We start from the raw sequence: 26091 nt of genomic DNA, 5'->3' as shown, positions 1-26091 counted from the left end.
AAGCGCTCAGTACATTTCCATGATTGTTTTTATACCGTGTCTGTGGATAATGCACCATGATATCCCTCTCTCTGTAATAACCTCTCAGGGCAGACATTAGACAATCAGGAAACAGCAATCCCACTATCTAGATGAAGTAAAGCTCTTCAGTGAAGCACATTCCAGAAGTAAGTGTTTCTTTTGGTTGTAGTTGATGGAACAGAGCCATACGCTACTTCAGAGGGACCATGGAGATTAAATATAAGGTTTAATGCAATAAAATCCTCAAAGCACACTGAGCCTCTCATTTTAATGTTTTAATAAAGAAGTGCTGCTCAAGAAAATTAAAAAGGCAAGAGACATTAAGCTTAAAAATCAAAAGTTTTGGTCTTGAACCGTAGTGCCACAGCTTTCTATATCACTTTTGAGCTGTCTGTGTGTTTGGATGGTCTATTCAGACGTGGGGCATATGTTATATTTTCCAACTGGCAATATCATGGGAATAACATTTGTTGTTAAAGGATCATAGTGCACAACCTTTAACATTTGGTGGTGATGGAAATGGGATGGGCTTGCTAGCTTAGAAATTTGTTGGGCAAAGAAGTATTGAGTTCCATATGATGGTTTGCTTACCAGATTCCATGTACACGTCAATGCACAACTCTGAAACACTGAGTCATTAGAAATCATGGACAATGTTGTAATCTCAACATTAGCATTTCAGCCACCACCATAGTGGTGCTTTGGAGCCAATATTTGTACAAGAGGGCAGAATGCTTAGCTGGTGGTTAGCAAGTTGCTATGTTGCTAGTTAGTGCTAAGTAAAAAACAAACAAGCATAACAAAGTTATTCACCAAAAACTGAAGCAAGGCTGTAACTTACTGCAGGATATTTTCTTTAGCAGATAACTACCTCAAAAATGCTCTAAAAACACTACATTACCACATTGCCACACCGCCTTGTTTTATACTGTTTATCATATCATGTACAGTACAAAAAAATGGACACCACTACTTGTTTTCTTAATTCCAAGTCTTGAGCTAACAAATTGCCAATCTTTAGCCAATGAGCATACCCTGGATAACTGTCCTTTTTGAAACACAGAAAGATCAAATGAACAAAATGGTTCTTTTATTCAGTATGACCTCAAATGAGTGCCCATTTCTTCAAACTTCTAGTGCAACCACAGCTATCATGCCTTGCTGGTCATTGTAAAGAAAGCAGATTTTAGACACTTCATGTTGGCTTGAGGCCCAGAAAAGTCCTTTACACCGTCTGTGGGATTGGCTAACCCTTGGCACCATCCTCAAGTGGCCATTAGAGAAGGTGCAGTTTGCAGACAAGAGATGTCAAAGTTATTTTACACCGAAGGCCACATACAGCTCACTTCGATCTTAACTGGGGCGGGTTAGTAAAACTGAAAAACTAGCATGAAAAGCTGCAAAAAATTACAGTTAAAAGTCCAAAACTGTATGCCCTTCTTCATATTTTCCAAAACTGTTCAGCAGGCCAGATTGGAGTCTTTGTCAGGCCAATTCTGGCCCCCGAGCCTTATGTTTGACACGCCTGTTATAGATTATGTTGTGAGGTTTGATGTAAGTGATACTGACACAGATGCATTCAGATTTGTCATTTTTAAACACCATTTCTAGTGTTATAAACTAGAATGTCATTCATATAATTTATTTGCCACATATGAGTTAAGTCCAAATGCTCCAGAAAAAAATACTAAATTTTCTCATCTGCATTTTTTTTTAAACTGATAAATAAAATACTGCCATATGAGCATTTTAGTCATTCTACAAAATGCTACAAAGTATTCCAACTTTATAAGCAAATGGGAATACAAGCAATCAATCAGGTCAGGTTTGCCCTTCTGGAGAAACAAGGCGCCATTCTACCCCACCATCAGTCATGCACCACCTCTGCTTGTCCTCTTGCCTATTTTCACACCATCTCTTTCACTCCACACCTAACACAGTGACTTATTATGTTATCCAACTTGATTCCCCTTGATGTTGCTCTCTTCTGCTCTCTTTCTGCCCATGAGTTACAATCCCATCTTCAAATGTTTGGCAGATTCAAGAAAGCAGGGGGGGACAGAAGGAAAAAATATCCTTTTAATATCTACAGTCAAGTGTCTTCAGTTGGTGTGTGTAAAGCTTCTATGTTTTGCACAAGGTCAGTTAAAAAGTATAGGATGTAAAAAGGCTTTCCATGACAAATTGCTCCTTGTAAAAATAAAATTTATAACACCAGGATCATGTGGATGTGTGTTGTCTTCTTGGGGGGTGAAGTCTTCACTCCAGTTTAACAAAAAAAATGAAAAAAAAAGTCAAAGCATTTCCCAAAAGGGTGCAACATATGCCTGTACTATATAAGGTCACCTTTAAGACTGCTGTGCTACACAGCTAAGAGGTACAGTTAAAACACCTGGTAAGCAACAACCCACAACTTTAGATTACAAGTGCAAATCGTCATGAAAATCACTGAAAAAAAAGGCAGGTTAAGCAAAGTCATCAACTACAGCCATTTGTTAATCAATCGCAGCAGAAAGATGTATTTCTCTTAAGGCAGATAGATAATCAAAGGCTCTGCATCAGGTCTGAACAAAGGACCAGCATGACCTGCTGTGTGTACATAAATCCCAGCTGTAATGATGGATGGCTACTTGGCAGAGTGTTGTTCTACGGTGCAGTTGAAGAAGAATCCCACTGTGACTTCCATCCACCATCACACACACAAACATATTTAAACACCACATGTACCTTTATTTACAGATGCTGAGATGGTGATGTGTGACCACTGATTTAAGGTGTGTAATGAAAGTGTATAAAATTGGTGTTTATGCATATGTATGTTTTCGTGTAACACACAAACATAACCGTTCACTTGGTCTGGTTACATCAGAGGGGTAGAAAAAACAGTTCTACCTCTGCTGTTTTTGACTCGTTCTTTCATCAACAGGAAGATAACAAAAGAAGAAAGAAGGGAAAAAAGCAGACAAAGAGAGTGAGAACAAGACCCACCATCCTTTCAGGAAGGACCCTGCAGGGTTTGGGGCCCTGAAAAATAAGGCTAATTTGAAGGTCATTTAAAGAGCGCCAGGCGTTGCAGCTCAGGAGGGGGGCCTCAGAACAAGTGCAAGGGGAGCGGCTAGGTTTGCACCGCTGTGAGGTAGTCGCTCCGACAATCCCTGGTGCTCTTCATCAATCTCTCCCATCCACCAAGAGCCTCCTCTGACCCACATACCAGCCAGGGGGAGGGGGGTTGCCTTTCTTCCATTATTGATATCACTGCATCACACAACCTGAACTTATATGAACCAAGTCAGCAGAGGAGGCACAAAAGGTCAGAGAACCACAGGCAGACATTTAGCCTCTCATTCACATTCACAGTCAAAGGTAGGTGACTGAACCCCCTTTTTTGATATGCCTACTGTAAACTAAACACTCGGTTTGGAAGTGTATTCTTGAAGATGGGGGTGTTAACTGAGTGGTCTTAAGCAAGAAGAGAAGGTATGCCAAAAGAGCACTAACTACAGTACAGTACTGTGCAGAAGTCTTGAGTCACTCCACATATCTTTATATTTTGCTTCCAAGGAAGCAGACATTCTTCTTGAGCAATAGTTCTCCAGGCTTTCTGGAAATATTTCAAATGTCTTCTTTGGAAATTGTTTACTTTTTCATTCATTTTCAGTCCAGTCTTTGTACCTTTTTTTCTTTTTTCTTGTGTAAACTCAAGACCACTTTGCAAAGAAGCTATTTTAAATTCTAACTTTCGGCTCTTTGGTGCCAGCAGACTGTTGCATGAACATATAATTCGTTCCAAATTTTTTTATCTAAATCTACAAAAAAATGCCAAAAAACACAGAATCCGACAGGCTGAAAATAGTATTTCTACACTAACAAGGTGCTTCGCAAAGTGCTATTAGCTGAAAACATGCCGTGTCGTGACAAGGTGTGCTTAAAGTATTTGAAGAAACTGAACAAGTTTCTTGTTCGGGAAAAAAAAAAGAAGGAGAGACAAGTCTAAATAAAACTGTCTATAGCTGATCATAATATATGTATGACATGACATATCTGAAAGTCACTTCCTCAAGAAATACAGGGGACCTGGGGACTGCATCTGGGCCTTTAGCTGAGTCATCTACTGTTCACAACAGTTGTGTAGTGGATCTATATATATATATTCACTCCTTACACACATTCCAGAGAGCCCAAACGTGCCACTGGACTAAAAGTTGTTTAGCTAAATGTATTTGAAAACAAAAACATACATGCTATTTATCCGTGTTTGTGTACAGCACTTTGTATCTGCTGTGGCTGTTTTTAAAGCACTTTATGATAGTATTGTATGGTACGGTATGTAACGTACACAGATATACACGTACTGTACACATCGCCATTAGTTTTGATATCAGCTACTACACAGACACGCACACAAAGTTTTAAAGATGGTGATAATGCTGGTACCCTCAGCAGTCTAAGACTGCTGTATGTGCAATTCTTTTTCTGACAAAGTTGTACTTTTGTATTTTCTTACTCAGTTGTATATAGCATTTGTATTCTATTTCATTCCATTGTACATAGTATTTTATTTTATTTTATTTTATTGCATTGCATTCCAGTGTTTTCTAATTTCTGCTACATAACTTTGCACTTTTGCTGTAACAAAACAAATTTCCCACCTGTGGGACTAATAAAGGTCATCTTATCATCTTATCTTATCTTTTCCAGCTTTATTAATGCATCAAGAGGAGTTAGATGGTTACCTATTAAATTATTAAGGTTTTACCAAAAGTCAACTGCAAACATTACTAGCTGTAACTGTTTGGATATTAAAAGTAAGATCTTTTGATAGAGTACAAACACAATTAAATTACTATAAATTTCAGATTTCTTTCCTGGTTGGTATCAAGGTGAAAATGTGTACAAGGCTCGAGCACTATTCACCAAGGAGCTGCACCTTCCTCTCATCTCTCTGAGGGACATCCTTGGCAGTTGTTTGTGTGTATGTGTGTGCCTCTTTTGGTGTTAGCTTGGAGGGATATAGAAAAAGTCCTTTACATCATTTTGGAAATGTCTTGAGAGCAGTTGCTGATCTGTGTTTTAGCACCTAAAGCTCGATTGCCGGTTGTGGAACGAGCCAAAACCCTCCAATACACATATCTTGCTGTCACAGTGCTGCTAAAACTGTGTTTACGAAGGAATATACATGCTGTCAGCACACAAAATGGCTAGTCTATTGGTTTAGACCGCTATTGTCTAAATAAAGAATAGCAATATCAACTCCGAAGCGCCATAATCTTTGATTTTGACACTGAACAGAAAGAGAAGAATAAGCTTTAGGGGAGAAACAATAGTAGATTTGTTTTCTGCGTATGTTTCAAATTAGGCCATGGTTTAGGTAAGGATAAACACTAGTTTAAGCCATTCCAAGTGTTTACCACAGCAGAGAATTGTATGCATATGAATAAAAAACACTATTGTTTAACAAAGCACTGGAATGGAAGGATGCTGCTGGATGCAGAGAGAGCTTATCGCAGTGTAACTATCACGTCTTTGCTATAGATGGCTTAAGTCGGTTCAAAGGAAAGGGTTCCTGGCTTAAGTGTCCGCCTTTGTTTCTACTTCTTAACAATGGCATTACTTTCACAAATACTGTGCCACTGGATATGTTCCTCCAAAAACCTCGCTTTATCTAAAGTGTAGCAGCTGTCAAGGCATTTGCATATTTGCTGTGAGTCAGAATATGATACATTTGTTGAAGGGGGAAACCAGTTGTGTGGTTTAACAGTTAAAATTATGATTTGTCGAATCGTGTCCCTAAATTCAGACTGATTTAAATTCAAATGTAATAAACAATAGAGTCGTCAAAGATGAAACAGGAATATCAGAGCTCCTATAGAATTATTAATGATTTAAGGCATTCCTGAAAGCTATGTCACATTAAATGTTGTCTGCTTTATTTGGCCCCACGCTACAAACCATCTCTGACAACAGGGACTCGAGTTTATCGCTGAGGGGTGGGTGTCTGTGGGTAAACTAACACAGGAAGTGGGGACAGCTGTCTAAAAGACAGGTTCTACTTTGTGGCTTCGACAAATAACTGTGACATATTTGACAAGCATGAGCACAATATGATTGATGAGTCTTGCTGATTGAATACGACTGCAATAAGAGCTGAGTTTATAGGCTTCATTTATCTGTGAATTGGACCCATAAATTGATTGCTTGTTATGCAGGACTGGCACATTCCTGTGTGGAAAGTTAAAGCTGGGTATGCGAATAATAAAACGTACATTGTAAATTATTACAAAAATATATACATTTTGCATTAAACTGCTTGTAAAAAAGACAAAAGGATCTTTTGAAAAAAATGCATGATGTTGTTTTATTGAGTAGAATGACTCATGTCAAACTAAAACCGCAAGACCTTAAAATTACTAACAATTCATGACAACGCCATTAACTTTGCATTCATTTCCCCTTTTGATTCAGCTCATTGTGGAGTATATTATATTTCTGCATGTTCATAACGCCATCCCTTCACAAGCCGGGGACGGTGTGGTTTGTTACTTTGCCTGTTTGTGACCGCAAAGTTGTGTGGCAAAGGTTTACCATACAAGCGCAGAGAATTCACCCATGCTTCCTGTGCAACTGCATGCAAGACGCAGGTTTTCTGACTAATTATGTGACTTTTTAAGATCCCAAGTTTGGTTTCTGTAAAAACAGTGGAACATCTATGTTAGCAGCACATTGAGGAGCAGTTGCCCTGCTGCCTGCATGTTTTATTTTTTCTGCTGAAGAAAAACCCAACAGACAAGGAAGTTTTCAGTTTTCATCTAAAGCTTTGGCTTTGCTAGTGATGTTGACAAGGTTGCCATGAGCCCCTTGAACTGTGAACAGAAGGGCAAGTGCTATAGTGCCTGAAGGCAGGTTTCTATGGTGACTTGACAGATGAAAATTGAGTAATTGCAAGCTAAACCCAGGTAGGGGTTTGTCCGAAGTAAATTCAATACTAAATAAAAGCATTGCTTTTGTATTGATTATTATTTAAAGAGCTAACATGTATGATTTCAAAGCAGCACTTGAGAAAGAAAACATTCATCATCAAATAGTTATAATCTTTAAATCCTTGCAGGAAGCTTGGCTTGCCTTCTCCTTTGTCTGTCAGAGAAACTACCTAAAATAAAGTTATTCACCGCTAATGTTTTTGGAACGATTCCATGGAAAATTAAGAACATGGAAAGTCAGAGGTGTATAGGGTAAACATACATTAAAAACTTGTTTTTCTTCCGCAGTTTATATGGGCTGTAGCTGGCAAAGATCTGGCCTGGAAGCTCTGAAGGGTTATCTTATATCTTCTGTTCCTACTAAGCAGTGCAGACATAGGAGTCTGTGTGCAATGCAACATCTCAAAACTACATGAAGAAAACACTAAATGTTCAATGAGGTGTGATAGTTTTTAAATCTCACGGTTTATATTTGAATTAAGATTAAGGGAAGATCAGTTTTGCTGAGTACAAAATACTGCTTAAGCTTTAAAATGCTCTGTAGATAGAAATGCTCTTTTGTTAACGCGTTATCTCGCTACATGACACTCTTTGGAGCTAATATTAGCGTAAGAACATTTTGTTAGAAAACTTGACCAAGAGTTGCGGATGCGAAAGTCCACTTAAAACCCAATACTACAGTAAAACAAAGCTAAAGAAGAAGAGACTACTCTTTTGGAAATCCTTCCCGTTTGTACTGTGTGTCTACCATACGTTTGTGCACGGTGCAGTAAGAATAAAATAGAAGAATGTGCGTTTGAATGGCGTTTGGCAGTGGTGAGCAATTTTAAGTACTCACTCTCCACCTCTCATCACCCCCACACACTCTCTTGAATATCTACACATACACACAAACACACACACAGATGTCAGAGAAGCCTGAGTGACTCTAGCCCTGTCACTGGGTGCCTACTGTGAAAACACTCCCCCCCTCTCTCCCTCTCCCTCTCCCTCCCCCAGCCCAAAGCCCCCTCCCTCTTTTCTGGACGCCAGCCTGACATACCAGACCTTGTTCGTTAGCGCATATTTTTACCCACCGTTACTAAATTAGGAAGCCAGAGGGAGCAAATGGTGTGTAGCTGCCAAGGCAGAAGAAGAAGGGTCTGATCAGGCCTGGGTTTGTTGAGGGCCCATGCCAACCCTACCAGCTTCATTAAGAGCCACTTGGGTTTCAGAAATAGAAGCCCAACAGGGACTGGGGCCAAACAGAGCCCTGAATGGCCAGCCAAAAACTCACGGGACAAACAAACAAATAAACGAGTTGTCTCATGGCCTGCCAGAATCAACCGGCAGCAGCCATCCCAAGGAGCCATTAGAAGTTATCTTAGGCAGTCTTGGACACAAAATGTGCCCTGCCCCGAGTTTAAAAGTGGTGACAGTATACACACACTCCCAGCAGCACGATACAGAATAAATTAACCTAGAAAGCTGTCTCTGGAGACCAATTTCTCAAAGCAGCCACAGAGACGTTATTTCTTGTTTATTTGGCATGAATATTGGGTACTGATGTAAGAAAGTATATTTTCACAAGGAAATGTACATTTCCTCCTCCTGCTATGGGTATATAGCTTTTATATTAAAGCACAAAATGATGGGAAACACAGGTTATCGGCACTTTTACAGCAACATTTTAATTTGAAGGCCTTTTAGTTCTTCGAATACACCTGTACTAACAATTTATAGCCATACAACTGTACTATCATACCCTTTATAAAAAGGAAGAATGTTGCACAGCATCGAAACAGACTGCATACCCAGTGACAAATAATAAATTAACTTAATCAAGGGGAAAGCATGTTGCTGTGTAGAACACTGAATCACACTTATTTGCACGAGATTTGGACAAACGACAGAGCTTGTGTGCAAACAGCATACTTTAATCTCTGGATGTGTAGCTTCAGCAAAGTACAAACAATTAGAGAACACAAGAAAAAAACTCCTTTAAGCAGTAAAATTAGAAGCCATGGAAGAATGTCTTTCAGGTTCATTGTTTACCATCTCATCAAAGTGGCACCTCTCAACCTGCGCACCACTGCGACTTCAGCCCATTTAACACCCACCCATTAAAACTAATGAGCTTACAGATGACATTGAACAACTTAAAGGTCAATGTTGCCTCCCACCCATAGGTACATTAACCAATAAGCATACAGAGATTTTTGTTTTTTTTAAAATTCTGTGGTCTACGCAGGTTGTTGTCATCATAAAATACTTGTGAAGGCGTTGTGAAGTCATAAGTTTTTGCCATTTGTGTGACTGCTGAAATGTGCAGATGACTAAATGGTGATTTTTATAAATCATAAGTATCTTCCTAAGAGCTTTAAGAAAACTTAATCCAGAGGATGAAGCCTGGATGACACAGAAAAAAAAAAAAGAAAAACAAAGGCCCTGAGGTATACATATTTGCACTTTAGTTTGAAGTGCGCATGCCCTCAGGGATGGCCAAAACCTCAGCCATCACTTCTTAAAACAGCAAAACAATATTATAATACTCCCTTGAGCTCAACAGTAAAACCCACGGTTTGTCTGAGTCCACAGCTCTTGTGTTGCTACACTGACATCTTGTGGCCTTATTAAGACGATAAAAAAACAAACCCTGATTTTAATGAGACAGTTCCTTTGTCATTGACTGTCTTGACCCCTCTCTTACCTCGGGTCATAGGGAATTAGAGACAGGGTGCACAATGGACAATTCACCAGTGCATCAAAGGGGCTATCACAAGAATACAGACAATGACACACCTATGCACCTTTGCACCTATAAACTTAACAAGCATGTCTTTGGTATGTTATCGGGAGATTAAAGCACCTGGGGATAACCCAAGCAGGCACAGGGAGAACATGTCGACTTCTCACAGAAAGCAGATTTTGCAAATTTTGTATGTCAAAAACCTTGTCTGTTTTCTTCAAGCCAGGGGCTAAACGGCCACTGGGAGGTTTTATGGTGGCTTGAAGTTTGTTTTTGCCTGCTAGGAACAGTCAGGTTTTTCATTGATTTTCAGGCCCTTAAAATCCATCTTTCAATGCGCACTTTAAAAAAAAAAACTCCGTAGCTAGGACTGTCAGGTGTAAGGAAGCTGATGTATTCCATCCTGTAAATTGCTGCCTCAGTCTCAGCTGTCCCCTGTTCACAGCCAAAAATATATTTCAGGTTTTTGAAAATGGTCTGTACTAATGTGTTGGGCTTTGAATACTAGAGCAAATTAAAATGTGGGACACCATCTCAGTATGTAGAACAGCGGGACAAGGACTAAAAATGACATGCGACATTACACAAAGCTGCACAGCAGTTCACTTAAGCGGTTTGTTCGTTCATTAAAGCAGCATTGGAGAAGACCAGAGATAGGGGGTAGATACAAACCCTGCCTAGAGGTGGACAGATGATCCAAATATTAATATTATCATTACCAACCCTGGTATTGGTATTGAATCGATACTAGTGGAATAGGATTAATACTTCACCAGGATAATCTGGCATACTAAGGGTTTGCCCAGTGGGCCGATGCGGGTCAACTGAAGGAGCGCTGTGCACCAACCCTACAAGCACTCACAACAGTCCATTTGTTCATTTTCATTGCAGACAATGTATTGCCCAATCAAATCTCTTAACACAATCAGACCCTCCCCCACCTTTGATGTGCACTCATGAGGCTTGTAAAACAGAGTTTAGTGTGGAAGGAGTGGCAAAAAACTAAAAATAAATGCAGAAAAATGTGTCAGATTAACCGACATGTTAGCTGTCTCTATTGCTGCTGCACCGTCAACACCAGCAACAAGTAACAAGCCGTAGAGACGTGCAGCAGGAGGAACTACAGTCACAACAAGAGAGTGAGGAAGAGACAGAGGAAGGGAAATTAATGTGGTATGAAAACAGATGAAGGAACATAATTAGGAAGTAAAGTGAATGGCTACATTGACCATTAGCTAAAGTGTGGCTTTTAATTATCACATAGTGCACTGCAGCTAAGAACTAACCCAACAACATAAAACATGTTGCTGTTTATTTTTTGTTGTTTGTTTGTTTGTTTTTTTGAGTGATCATGATGGGCTGCGTGGACCAAAAATGCCAGGGCCGATTTCTTTTGTCCCAGTCCAGCCCTGATGAAGCCTATTTTCAAACAACAGCAGAAGACCCAAAGTGCTTTAGAGACACACACATTTACATTCCAGGTCTCAAAAAAAATTGTTTCAAAATACATGAGAAGCTGAAAAGTGAGTTTAGTTGTCGAAAGTAAAATCAGAGTGATTTAATGGTCATTATAATGTGTTTGGAATAATTTGCTAATAATAATTCATCTCATAAATCATGACACACTGCTCTCTCCCCTACATAGGCTGCCTTTGTAGGTTATAAGTACTGGTATCGATATTGGTATCAGCAATACTGACCCTGTATTTACTTGGTATCGGATCCAAAATGTGTAGAATTGCATTAAGTCAACCGCCTTAATGATAAATGAATCACAAGAAAAAGAAAACGTGGATGTGGCTATTCTTTGATTTAGTGACTTTCTACCCAGGCTAGTTCAAAAAGCACACTGAAAGAGCGTTAACAAGAAGACTGAAACATGCAGGCGCAGTTTAACCATTAACGATTATATCCGGTTTGAAGTATTTCATTAAACTAAGTCGTTTTGATGATGTTTGTGGTCACATAAAAAATCGTACTACACTTAAAAACGACGTGTTCGTCCACGAACAGTGTAGTTCTTGAATGCTGCCCGCTCCATGATATGCCAGTTTGCGCCTTCAGGAAGCGCTTCAGCGGTGAATATTTTTCAGCAGCGGACCCTAACGGCATCGCTGAACAGAGCCTGGCTTTGGTTTAGCTTGTAAGAAGATGTTTTTTTTAGCTATTAATTGCTAGACCGCTAAATGTTTCCGGTGAATAACGTGGACGAGGATCCATTGTTGGTCACATTAACTTGCTACTATCGCACGCGCCGTGTGTAACCAAGGAAACCATTCTGCTGATGGCAAATAAACAAATGAATTAATAAAATTAAGCAATTTAGTGATGACAACCAAGTGAGTCATCAAGTGAGTATCCTTTATGTTTACCTTTATTTGTTTAATTCGTTTAATTAGCTCCGCTAGGTAAATGTTGATCATTTTATTTACAGTTAAAAAAAATTAAGCGTTTCTGTAAGGTGTTGGTAGTTTAAGTGGTAGGTTAAATAAACGCAAGGATTTACATATGTTTCCTTCCAGGAAAAAAAAAGTGTTAACATGACTTATTCGATTAAACCTATGGATGTTCCCATGAAAACATGGCAAGCAGAAACAGGGGTACATATTTCTTTCTTTTTCATGGCTCAGATGTAGGGAAACCTTCACAAATAAACAGTGCTAAGAAGAAATTTATATAATGATTCCTCCTGAAGAAAAGCTCCAACACTTTTAGAGGCACGCTCGAGCCCATGAGGATCATTGAGAGGTGAGTATACGGTATAGGCTGTAGTGACACAAACTACCCCTTTTTTTCTTTAGAAGTCATATTGCAGCGTTTATGTACAGATTTAAACATTACAAACAAAAACAAAAAGCTCCAGCCGAGTCCCTGTCCAGCACATAGACCAATCCCAGTCGATCAGGTTAGTGTCATCTTTGAAGCAAAAGTGGGGGGGGGAAAAAAAAGAGATCTGATTGTGGTGCAGCTCAACTGCTAAGTGATCATTTTGGGGAAAATTTCAGTTGTTTAATGTTTGGTTTAAACACCCTTGAGCTTAAGATTTGAAAATCCTTAAAGCTGCACCAAAAACAGCTCGAGTTTTCCTCCCACATGTTGACATTTTAAACTCCTAACATCAGACAGCGCTGGATATGTGCTGCAGTGTACACCAAAAAAAAAAAAAAAAACAGTGATAAACAGGCAGTTATAACATAAAACACGAAATCTGTTACAAGTATAATGTCCAGAATATAGTCACAGCCCAGTTAGATGGAGCTAGCCTGGGGCAGAGTATAATCCAGGGCGTAGTCAGGGCCCATGATCCAGAGTCCAGAAGAAACAAAGGCAAAGCAAAAAGGAAGTGTCTGTCACTTCCTGTCAGATTTCACGAAACAGAAATAAATGCAACGATACAGTCAAAGTCAGTGAACATTATAGAGCAGGAAATAGACCCACCCTGCAGAAAAGCAAAAAACCCCCTAAAAACTGTCTTTCTTGTGTGCCATTTGGTGACTCCGGTAAAGATGGAAGTATTCACAAACTGATAATAGTGCAAGAAATGTTACGAGTTCTTTCCAGGATATAGACACAGACCACACCAAGGCAGTCATTTAGCTTTTGTCGAACCATTGTGGATCTCACGCTAATTAAAGCTGTGCAGATTTTTCATTGTCCAGCTATTACTGATTGCTTTTTGTCATCAATGATGTTTTTAAACCAGGTTTTATCCAAAATAACCTGACTAAAACAAAGGGAAACATGATCACCAAATCTGGTGTTTTAATATTTTAGCGTTTCAGTTTTTATTTCTCTGAGATGTTATTTTGAATAAAAGCCATCCCTGATGAATTTGACTGTTCTGGTGTCAGGCGCTGAAACACACGGGAGACCATTTTGCATCCCAAAGCCTATAAAAAGCAATAAATAAAGGCTGGGATGCAAAATAGCTGCACAGAGTACCTGTGACATTTCACACTCTGAACTCCTGGACGTAGCCACAGCCCAACACAGACAGATAAAGCAACTCTTAATTAATCTGAGGACACAATCAGTTAACGTGTGACACCAGCTGACAGATTAACAGGAAGTTTTGTTTTGTTTTTTGTGTTGTTTTTTTGGCTTTGAGTTTTTCATTCTCGAGCATTTTGACAGAACAAAATATTAAACAAGAGACCTAATCTCCCCAAACAAGGCAACCTGCTTCAAGAGCGTTCCCTTTTTTTTTTTAAACAAAAACAAAACAAAACAAAAAAAACCCAAAGAGAACCACCCTCCCTTCCCTCCCCACCCAAGGCTCATGTAAAGAGAAACAGAACAAATCAAAACAAAAAAAAAATGTATAATACACATCAGGAAAATACGTTTTTATATAGTCAATAAATGGTTGTTTTTTTGTGATGAGAGAACTCTATATCTAAGTTTTTCCAGTGGTAAAAAAAGCACCTCCTTTAACCATTGTATGTATGAAGGAGCCTTATTAGACTTCCAGTAGAATAGAATAAGTCTACGGGCAAGCAATGTAGCAAATGCAATGGCATTTTCCTGAGGAAGTATGTATACGATTCAAACAAGATCTCCACTCATCATCAGATAAAACCACCTCAATGTCTTTTTCCCAATTATTTTTAGTTTTTTCCAAGTAATAGGCCTTAAGCTCTGTATCAGTTTGTATATGACGGAGATTCGCCTTTTGCCAAAAGAATCCATTTCCAAAATAGTATCCACTTGATTTTTAGGAGGTAGGTAAGGAAAAGAAGGAAACAATGTTTTTGCAAAACTTCGTATTTGCAAATATCTAAACATATGTGAGGTTGGTATATTGTAATCTCTCATCTAAGCGTCAAAGGTGTTAAAAGTTTCTCCTGAAAATAAATTGTAAAAAAAAACTTCAAACCAATATTATGCCAAATTTGGAATGCTTTATCTGAAATGGATGGCAAAAAAAGGGTTAAAAGCAACAGGGAAAAAATTACTAAACTGTTGCAAACAGAAATGCCTTCTGAATTGAAGCCATATCTTAATAGATGTTCTTACAACTGGATTTGTTATTTTCTGTTTTTGAATTAGAGCTAGGGATGAGGTTAAGAGGGGAAGTGGATTAGACATCAGTTCCATTTTTACCCAAGCTTCACCCTCGCTATTTTCATAAACATATTTCCAATGCAATAATTTGGTGAAAAAGATAAAGATAGATTTTGGCAACCCTAGCCCACCAGCCTCTTTTGGTACTTCCAAATATGTTTTTTCCATTCTGAGATTTGAATTTTTCCAAATAAATGTTGCTATTAATCTATCTAAATCTTTGAAACTTGATTTGGTTATGAAAACAGGAACCATTTGGAAAACATAGAGAAACTTTGGTAAGACCGCCATTTTAACTATATTTATTCTGCCTGCTAATGAGATTGGAAGTATTGCCCATTTTTTAAAATCTTATGATGTTTGTTCTAACAAAGTGTCAAAATTATGAATCCGCAACTCTTTCATTGTGCGGGTTATATTTATTCCCAAATATTTAAACGTTTCTTTTTCTAATTTAAAGGGGAAGGCAGAGAAATCTTGCTCTATGTTATTAATAGGAAACAGTAGGCTTTTCCAATAGTTCACAAACTACACTTTACAGTAGCCTATGTGCAGCACACCCAGATGCTCGATAAAGTGCTCACTGTTGTCAAGGCGCAGGCTCAAATGGAAGGATACAATATGGAGACCACACATTATTTGCGTGAAACTTAATTTTATCTAGAAACAAAAAGGGGGGAAAAAATCGAACCCTAAATAATTGCATTGCACTCATCAATAATGTCTTGTGCGGAGATGTGCTGTATTTAGTAAATCAAAAACCAAAGCAAGCAAATCTAAAAGGTCTGGAGGAAAGAGAGAGAGAAAGAGAGTGGTTTATGTACAGTATATCTGCAGAAGATTAAAAAACCAAGTTTCCAACATTAGCTTTTGTGCTTTGTTAGTCAGACAGAACACAAAGTTTGGATTATATATAATAATATAAATCCTAAATAAATCCATTAAGTTGGGCAAGGTGAATGACAGTGCTAGTATATGGGGAGCGACACCTGAAACTAGCAGAGGCCCATGCTAGATTTGCTAAAGCATATTTCAAGTTAAAAGGTAATTTTACATAGATGCTGTGAGTACATTGCGAATCTCAGTCTCAATATGTAATTCTGGTCTGGTCGACCTTTACACAGACGTAGTTATGACAGTGATTAGCCATTTTTTTACATGTTGCTGTTTGGGTTTCTTTTTGTAAATGGTGTAAGGAGAATGTTCAGATCCGCTTTGTATCAGTTTTAAACTCTGCCCTATGATCTCTCTCTCTGTGTGTGTGTGTGTGTGTGTGTGTGTGTGTGTTTTCCTCTAGGCTGGGGACTGCAGGCCCAGACGCACTCGGCTCTTGCAAGAGAGGTGCTAAATTTTCTCTGTCCACCTCTCCAATCACAGGTGAAAAGGTTACGATTTTCACATGTCTTCTAAATGTAAACCTCACACAAGGTGGTGCGTTCCCGCTCACGGTCAAACATCGTTACCACAGTTGCTGATATAGTATTATATATAGCAATCAGTTCAACTCTGCTTCTCTCAATGACTATCGCCCTGTAGCCCTCACCTCAGTAGTGATGAAGTGCTTTGAACGCCTGGTCAGAGACTTCATCATTTCTTCACTACCAGACACACTGGACCCACTACAGTTCGCTTACCGTCCAAATCGTTCCACAGACGATGCCATCTCTCATCTCCTCCACACATCACTCACTCACTTGGACACTAGAAGGGGGAATTATGTTAAAATGCTCTTCATAGACTACAGCTCTGCATTTAATACCATAATTCCCTCCACACTCACCACCAAGCTGGAGCATCTGGGACTCAGCTCATCTATGTGTCAGTGGATCTCCAACTTCCTAACTGGCAGACCACAGGCAGTAAGGATGGGCGGACATGTCTCAGCCTCCACCACTCTCAGCACTGGAGCCCCCCAGGGGTGTGTTCTGAGCCCCCTGCTGTACTCTTTGTACACATATGACTGTGTGGCCACTACCAGCTCCACCACCATCATCAAGTTTGCTGACGACACCGTCGTGGTGGGCCTGATCTCTGATAACAACGAGACGGCCTACCTGAAGGAGATTAGGAATCTGGAGAACTGGTGCCAGAGGAACAACCTCCTTCTAAACGTCAGTAAGACAAAGGAGCTGATAGTGGACTTCAGCACTAAGCAGGAGAGGAACTACCAGACCCCCGTCATCAACGAGTGCCCAGTGGAGAGAGTGGACAGCTTCAAATACCTCGGAGTTCACATCACGCAGGACCTGTCATGGTCCTGTCACATCAACACCGTGGTGAAAAAGGCCCGACAGCGTCTCTACCACCTCAGACGCTTGAGAGACTTCCAACTGCCCTCCAAGGTGCTCAGGAACTTTTACTCGTGCACCATAGAGAGCATCCTGGCGGGAAACATCTTAACCTGGTTCGGGAACAGCACCATGCAGGACAGACGAGCTCTACAGAGGGTTGTGCGGTCAGCTGAGCGCACCATCCGCTCCGAGCTCCCTGACCTGCACTCAATCTACAGCAGGCGGTGCTGGACCAAGGCCAGGAAGATCGTGAAGGACCTCAGCCATCCCAACAATGGACTGTTCTCTCTGTTGAGGTCAGGAAAGCGATTCCGCTCCCTGAAGACCAACACAGAGAGACTGAGGAGGAGCTTCTTCCCGCAGGCGATACGGTCTCTCAATCACACCACCACACAGTACTGACCCACACATATGGTTCTTACACACACACTGGACTTTCTGGACATTGTTTTTGCACAACACTGGTCACTATATTCTTCATTTCCAGTTAATACTTGTACAGCTGCTGTTATTGTGTATATATTTATTTATATTTAGATTTCTTCATACATTCTTATATAGTTCTATATTGTGTATTGTGTATTTTGTTGTACAGTTATTTTATTTTCAACTTTAATTTATATATTTTATCTTATTCTTCCCAGTTAAATTTACCCTTCATTCTAATTTGTGTTGTACAGTTATTTCATTTTTAACCTTAATTTATATTTTATTCCTTCCTAGTTAAATTTACCCTTTTTAATTTTTCATATTTATTTCCTATCTTATTCATAGCCTTTCCTTTTTTTGTTTTCTTTAGGTCACGAGCAGTTGTCCAAACATTTCACTACATATCGTACTGTGTATGACTGTGTACGTGACAAATAAAATTTGAATTTGAATTTGAATTTGAACTCAGATAAGCTGAAAAAGTCCTTGACTTGTGAACTTTGCCTGGGGCAAAATTATCTTTTCTGAAGGCAGAACATATCCTGAAGCAGCTTCGTAAGTGCAGTGTTATCACCCAGGAAGAAAAGATAAAGACTGAGCTGGAAATATCTTCTGGGTATACAGGTATTTTAGTCAACAGATAAACAGCTGTAAACATAAAATAGAATTCCAAATTTGCAGCCATTAGTGTGTTATATTAGCTGCTACTCAGTTTTCTGATGATCTGATAATTTCCTCTATTTCCTTAAACTGTCATGCTCATTAAAAATAACTGAAACACTTATGCTTAAGTATGGTACATTATGTTTTAAGATTGGCCACAAGATGGCGATAGATTTCTGCAGATTTGCACAAAACTACCTTTTAGGATGTTTTTGGAAAGGGGAATTTTTGCTGACCACTTGTAAACAACAGCCTTTCAAACCAGAATTTCCCCTATGACTGTCCAGTCTGCTCGGCAGTAAGCAGGGCTGTTTTGTAATGGTGTTTATAGACATGGAATGTAGGACTGCTGCATGGCAACCCAGTTAATCATTAATGAAGCAGAGGCACAGATGGGAAAGAAGCACATATTTTTAAGCATTTCTCTAGGCTGTGGACTGCAGGCCCCAGCCTAGAGAAACTAGCTTCATTATTTTTTCTCTTTTTGTTTAGTTTGGCTTCCTCCTTGGCTCATAGAGATAGTGTAAAGCTTGAAGTTACTCTATTAAATGTCACTTCCTTTGTTTGTTTCCTCTAAACAGGCTAGCATTTTTATATAACTGATATGTTTACATCACTTTAGAAAATACATTACCACCATATGGTCGTATTGACAACAGAAGTCCCAAGGGCACTACTGCATGCTCTTTAATAAGATTAAAGAATTAAAGGATCACGGTGATAACACCTTCCACAGATATCAAGTCCTGTATGCACTGTTACAGGAACTTCGTGGCCTGGCAACATAAGAAATAGCAGGCACTTGCATAGTTTAAATCATGGGGTGAAATTAGAAGCACAACTGGGAGAGAAAATATAGTGTTGCCTGGGTTTAGGCCAACATACGAATGCCTTTGTATTTATTTTGATCCTGTTGCTTGCTTTTCAATGCATGCATCTTAAGTCACTTATAACTAAGAGCACTGAGGCAAGGTGATGTAGACTCAGAGGAATTTGTAAATGATCCAATTTTGTTCTGTTTCAGAGAGCCAGAGTTTGTTGACATGATGTGTGTAATTGAAAAAATGTGCAGACTCTGGCTGGTGTGTAAGCTTACTAAATCTCTTTTGTTAGGTGATGAGTAAGATTTTGGCATGCCTCTAAAGCTCTATCGGTCACCACTGTTGTGATGGAGGGGAATGTTCCCACCAAAGCCTGGAACAATAAGCTCAGCTCTAGCTATGGATCCTGGTCCAAATATTTAGGTCCATTTTTGATTAACACACAAGGTGTGCACTAACAATATAATCAGTAGATGGGATATTTTTGTGCCAAACCTTTATTGCTGAAGTTTCAAATTTGCTGTGTTGTTCTTATATTGGCAGGGCATAGCCAAATAAGATGACATGTTTTTTTTTTCTTGTTCTTTATCTTTAGTTTCGTAAATCTAGAGATTTTGAAAGACTTTATTACATTAAACATTTGGAAATAGTATTTCCAAACTTATCTCTAGTTAGATAATGAATTCATATTTTATGAGTCATAGATATTCCCTCCAACCTTAATTGACAACTCGTGTTTATGGTCCGTATTCACTGACATTTAGTCTCTGTTTACCAGCTTTGTGCAAAAAGTTTCCAAAGTCTGAACTGTAACACTTTGCAGCTGTAGTTATTAAATTGTCTTAGGCTATTGATTGCATAGTTTTTGCAGTGTAAGTATTATAGGTCAGATGTCAGTAGTATTCTCTTGCTTGGAATGAAGTTTTTTTTTTCTTTTCAAAAAGAACCCCTTTCTCTCAGTTTACTTTTGTTCAATTAGCTTGCTGAAATAAACCAACCTTTACTGGTTTATCTGATTTGTTGTAGGCCATGGTTGCCAATCAATACCCAAGACAAAACGGGAATTTGTTTCTCTGTGATGCTGAGTCTAAATGCTATTAGTTTGAAGCACCATACCAGTATGCTGGATCAGATAGCTGTTTTTTAGTCTCTCTGTTTTTACTTTGGTTTGCCCTTACTATATCATTTTCCAAATGAAAGCCCAACAACCTTGCGTCAGTCATGTACTGGAAACGTTTACAATAGTGAACTGTGTGGCTTGCTTGGCAACACATCTACAGATCCCTAATTATATTAATTTTCCTGCCCTGTGGGCTTTTGGTATATTTCAGTGGGATGTGACATATTATCCTTCTGCCAGGATGTGCGTAAGGAGGTAGGGTGAATTAAAAGGATAGAGAGGCATTGTATCTGTCTGTCTGTCCATGCAGGCAAAGCGGTGGGGCTTGAGCCATGCTGGAATGTAGTGATGGGTTCAGCCGTAACTGCTGCCCTAAAAGGGTCTAATGTGCCTGGATATATGGGTGGGGCACTTCTTCTATCCATCAAAGTCTGTTACCATAATCTTAGATTCATGGGAAAATTCAAAGAAATGAGCACTCACGCTGTTTTTGTAACCTGTGCTGCTGGTACATAGCCAGTAAGCCATAAATACCTAAATCCAAGCAGTGCAACAATGGGAACATAACACTGTTAGGCTTAGACTTTTGGTTCCCATATACTCTGCTCCTAGTAAAACAAGAAAAAATACAATTTTGATATTATGATAAACTGTGTGGCTTTAAATCAAATGAAATTCTTTTAAAGGCTGATATTGTGTTCATATCTAGAGAGTGTATAGAAGTGAGTATTTGCCCTCCTATAAAGGCCAGGCCCTTGACTGGAGAGCTGAATTAAATTTAGAGTCCCTTAGTTGTTTAAAGCTGTTGGCACAGTAGCCTGATGGATCCAGTGTCCTCGAAGTGGGTAATGCTGCCATCATATCATGCTGTCTCCTTCCTCTCCAACTCCCTAGTTCTGTATCAGTCAGAGAAACTCAGTATGACAGGAAATGACACACAGTTGTGGTCAGAAGTTTACATACACTCGTCATGAATGACATGGTTTTTTGGGTCTTTTAATTATTTTTGAACAGTTCTTTTTACAGGGTGGAATGACACGACTTTAAAAACAAGAAATGGGTACACAAGTTTGAATTTATTCATCCGCACATTGTCAAAAGTATACATTCAGGATTAAATCTATACATACACCCCCCACTATGGGGCGATCGTAGCTCAAGAGTTGGCAGTTTGTCTTGTAATCAGAAGGTTGCCGGTTCGAGCCCCAGCTCGGACAGTCTTGGTTATTGTGTCCTTGGGCAAGACACTTCACCTGTTGCCTACTGGTGGTGGTCAGAGGGCCCGGTGATGCCAGTGTCCAGCAGCCGCGCCCCAGGGCGGCTGTGGCTACAATTTCACCTTGATTGGACACTTTTGGTACCCAACAGGTTGACGTCAGGTTTTTGGGAAATATGAAACCCTATGAGCAAGCACTTTGGCAACAGTGGGAAGGAAACACTCCCTTTTAACAGGAAGAAACCTCTGGCAGAATGAGGCTTAGGGAGGGGGCAGCCATCTGCCGCTACTGGTTGGGGCGAGAGAAGGAAGAGCCTGTATTTGAGCCTTTATGTATGCTTTTGACTCTGTGTGAATTAGAAAAAATCAAAAATTATTTCAGACTTGTGCATCCAATTCTTGTTTTTTGTAAGTAATTGAAAGATGTATGCTGTGCAATTATTCCATCCTGAAAACTCAAAGAAATAATTGAAAATCCAAAATTACGATGAAATCCATGCCAGTGGTGAGTGTATATAACTTCTGACCACATGTCAATAAAAAAAACAAACAAACAAACATGCAAAATAAAAAAGCACACAATAACAAATGGGTTACAAATTGGTATATACCATTGCAATGGTATATACGCACATTAAACCTGTGAGAACCTTCACAGACATATTAAACCTCCAAGCTACCCTGTTCTGTCAGTTCTGAAAGTGTAGTTTCCACTGAGGCTATAAGAATCTCCACTTATTTAGACATCCTTAAAATGAGAGTTTAATTAGCATTGCTACCAACAGTGTTGCATTTAACTTGTGAATAGATGCAACAAAAAGAGTCGGAAAGGCACATTTCCCTATTATTGTCTGCACTGCACCAAGCCTCAACTGGAACCATCAGCCAAAGCTCTTTTTTCTCTCTACAAGGCCTCAACCAGGCTAGACAACCTTTAGTCTTATTAAACAGGCTCATAGTATTAAAGTAAAATGTTTGTGGTTATATACTAGACACTAATTTTCTGGCAGTTTAATAATTGCACTATTACTAATAGTCTTTTCTTTGATGATCTTCTAGATGGAAATCAAAGTACAATGCCAGACACAGAATATACAGACACAAAGATGCAATGGCTTCAGTGTACTCCTATCACCTGCACAGTTCTATACCAGGAAGATCATTGTTCCATAATGGAAAGACATACCACAGATTTCTTGTGGATATAATTCAACATCCTAATTATATCCTAACATAGTTGGTTTATGGTATGGGCAATCAAAATGATCAAGGACTGCATGCATATGAAACTTAGACTCAGGAGAACATTGAGTAACTTCCTGTCAATCTGAGTATTTGCATGTCTTTCTCTGTAGAATCTATAAGAGACAGAACAAACCAAAGAAAGCTTTAAGCCAGTGTCAGAAGTCCCTGCAACTACTGATGGACTGTAGTAATCCAGAGAGGACCTGCTCTGTCTATAGGGATATGGCCACTATTAAACAGGACCAAGGCCACAGAGCATCTTTCCAAGACAAGCAGATTCAAGTTAACACAACTTGCACATTATATACAATTCTTCTGCACAACATATACAAACACAACGGCTTCCTGAGATACTGATGTCATTTGCCAGTCTTCCTTCAGCTCTTACTTGGTAGTATGCGATTTCTCATTTTTTCATGTGCATGTTTCCGTTAGGCTCATGCCATAGCTGTGAGTCATGGCCTAGAGGAGCTGGAGGGGGCTCAGATCTCCCACAGCCTGGCCCTCATCCTTTCTGTTGCAGCAGAACCCCATCACAATGGTAAGTCTATTCACAGATACAGGCTGGGCCAGAGAAGTTAATTGGGACTTAAATATTCCACTGTCTATATGTCAAATGGTGTAATACAGAATCCAGCTTTATGGTAGCCTTTTTGAAGACCTCAGTATCACTAATGTCAACAATGGGCAATCTATTCTCTACTGTAGTCATATAAAGCATAACGTCTGGAAACTGTAAAGAGAATACAAGGATTTCTTAGTTACAACCCCAAACAACTGATCTCACTATTAAGGTGCTCATATTGAAGGTATTAGCTAGTGCTGCCAAGTTTTCAGAATCAGTTATTGTCAAATGTGTGTGTGTTATGTGTGCCTGTGTGTTTTTCCCCTTTGCTGTTTTAGATTCTGCAAGTCACTAATTTGATCAAACTTTAAAAGCATAGAAGAACTCTGTAGGTCCACAGGATCCTGCTTTTATTGTTGCCCAGGATGACTTCTGTCACTTTCTCCTAAAGAATAGACAAAAACAGGTTATGTCCACTCACAAACTACGATCTCTATAAGACAGCCAGATTTCCATAAGATTATTTTGAGGCACAGAACGTCATACAAAAGTTTAAAAGGATGAATCCCCTTAAAGTTTCATTATTTACTTGCTTTATCTGGAGATAAAGTAGGAAATAAGAAGTTATTTACCTGTTGTACCACTGTAGAAATGTGCAGAGATCCAGAGAACCTCTCTTGATTTTAAAAGATTTGTATGACTTGGGTGCTGAGGTAGCCGATACCCTTCAGCTGATTGGATGAGTGGAGATGACCAAGGGCAGAATAAGCCAGGCTTACAGGACACTAACAATAATCATGTGTTACAGAGCACATATTTGTCTTGGTTAACACCTGTGTAGGTGTAATGCTGACAGAGGACTACTTACTGTCATTGAACATGACATCATAGAATTTTAATAAAAGGTCAGTAGTTGTCGTCACCTCTGACAGTAAGAAGGCGAGAGGTCATTTCAGAATATCTAGTCATTTTGAGTTGAGCTATTTCCACCATCCCTCTAGAGCTCAACGTTATCAGAGTTGCATGCTAATCTTGGAAGGCCTCTCTCTGGTGTAAAATATCCTGAAGAGTGACTTTGTGCTTCTTTGGTTTGGATGGAGTCTGACAGATGGGCAACACTTTTGGGAAGGAAATTACAGTTTGCTGTTTTCAATTAATAGGAGGCTGACCCCAATTACTGCGGTATGTCTTTATGTCCTTTGAAACAAAAGTGGCATTTCTGTGTCAATCACCACACAAGCACTGAATAAACAGCAGCTCTTTAGTTCATTTAATTCAATTTCTCTTTTCATAGCTCTTACAGGTTTTCTTTATTCCTTATGTAATGAGGTTTTTTTTAACATGCTGTATATTATTTGCCACATGAGCTCAGTTCTACCAGCAACAGAACACTGGTACTAAAATATACCAGGAAAGGGGGGATTGCTCCACACTAGTAATGACATGCCTCTAAGTGAAGGAGCCTGGTTGCTATGTTGCTGTGTTATTGCTGTTAAAGTGCAGAGTCGGGGTCCAAGTATGACATGGAACACCAGGGCTCACTCTTCTCTGTTCGCCGTTCAAGTGGTAAACTTTCTGACAGAGAGCAGATATGCCCGGAGTGTTTATTTTTCACTGCTTTCCTCATGACATCACTCAAAATGAGTAACTTTTTCTTTTCCGAAGTTAAGCCGGCTTGTGTAGCAGATACAATGCATAAGAAGTTTTAAAAACAAAGAGAACAATAGCCCACATACAGCTACGCTTTTGACATTTTCCCCCTTCCTCTGAAGTGCAGCTGAAAAAAAGGCCTTCCATTACATCAACCTTAGCAACAGTGAAAACATTCAGGAGGCCAAATGGATCTGTTCCATATTAGCAGTGTTTCACTTTCCCCGGTGAGGACGGTAACTTTTCACTCTTCTTTTCCCTGCTTTAATAAAGCTCTCTTCAACTGTTATTTATGGTGATTCTAGAAATGGCTGACAGCCATTCATCATGTCTGCTGTGTCACTTTGTGTGGGCACATTGTGTAATCATATACGTGTTTCCTGATGAAGGTTTTGATTTGTTTTTTTGGGTGGGGGACTTACATAACAGTTTCTTATGAAGTTGCTTATTTCTCTCTCGCTCTCTCTCTCACAACAACTGCCTCATACCGAGTCTTTATTTTACAGCAGATTGCTGATGGGTCTTCATAATAAATCAAATCCTGCTTGTTGATCTGACACTCTGGGCAGTTGGCACAGGTGTTATCTAAACCTTGGGCAGCTACAGTGGTTATTTTGGTATGTTTAGTGCGTTCACATGTTGCTAGGAAGTGGCGCTTCCCCTCCGAGCTTGAGTTTCAACACTTATCTTCCATTGACCACTCTCTCGGCTATCTTTTTTCCCCGTATGTAGTGCCTGAAATCCAGAGATCCTTGTATGGGCGTCAGCACAAGAAGACCAAAGCAGTAAAAAAAAAAAAGCTGTGGACATGCTGGCTAGGTAAATTTGTGAAATAATCACAGTGTTCTTATGTTAAGAAATCTGACAGGCCTCACCAGTCAACACTTACCATTTATTTCTTTTTGATAATATGATTACATTAGGGTAAACCTAACAGACACTTATAAGAATGCAGCTCATGTTTCATGTTTTAGTAAAGCAACTGTGTCCTCTATGTTTCTCAGGGCACCAGAGGTGGCTGAGAAGAAAGGTAAAAGGAAAACGACCTCTAATCTTTCCACTTGTACCATCCAGTGGTAATAATTAAAACTTCATAACTGAACACACTTGTTTTGTTTGTTTTCAGTGTGGTTTAAAGTTTAAGCCAACGGTTGATATTCCGTCATGATGGTTTTTGTAACTAAATGGTTTTTGTCATCTGGCAGTACTTGATTTTTTGTCAATTTGCACTTTAGGTGAAGAAAGTAAAGTCTAAATAAATACTCAAACAAAACATACACATAATATTTTTTAATGATGTT

General features: G+C 39.3%; 1 protein-coding gene across 1 annotated transcript; it reads left to right on the top strand.

Annotated features, from left to right (window-relative positions):
* Positions 1 to 11806: 11806 nt before the first annotated feature.
* ttc23 (tetratricopeptide repeat domain 23) lies at positions 11807 to 25990 on the top strand. Its single transcript, XM_085282084.1, is given in 7 exon segments — positions 11807 to 12077; positions 12357 to 12474; positions 16088 to 16175; positions 23011 to 23116; positions 25523 to 25581; positions 25584 to 25609; positions 25795 to 25990. Coding segments are annotated over 6 exon segments (372 nt in total). The 5' UTR covers positions 11807 to 12077; positions 12357 to 12457; the 3' UTR covers positions 25871 to 25990.
* The last annotated feature ends 101 nt before the right edge of the window (positions 25991 to 26091 follow it).

The sequence above is a fragment of the Mchenga conophoros genome, linkage group LG7 (genome assembly GCF_057382185.1).
Source record: "Mchenga conophoros isolate Kocher_MC1m ecotype Shallow Benthic linkage group LG7, M_conophoros_male_GT1.1, whole genome shotgun sequence".
Taxonomy (NCBI): domain Eukaryota; kingdom Metazoa; phylum Chordata; class Actinopteri; order Cichliformes; family Cichlidae; genus Mchenga; species Mchenga conophoros.
Note: the sequence above shows the minus strand (reverse complement) of the source record. Positions and strands in the feature narration are given on the sequence as shown.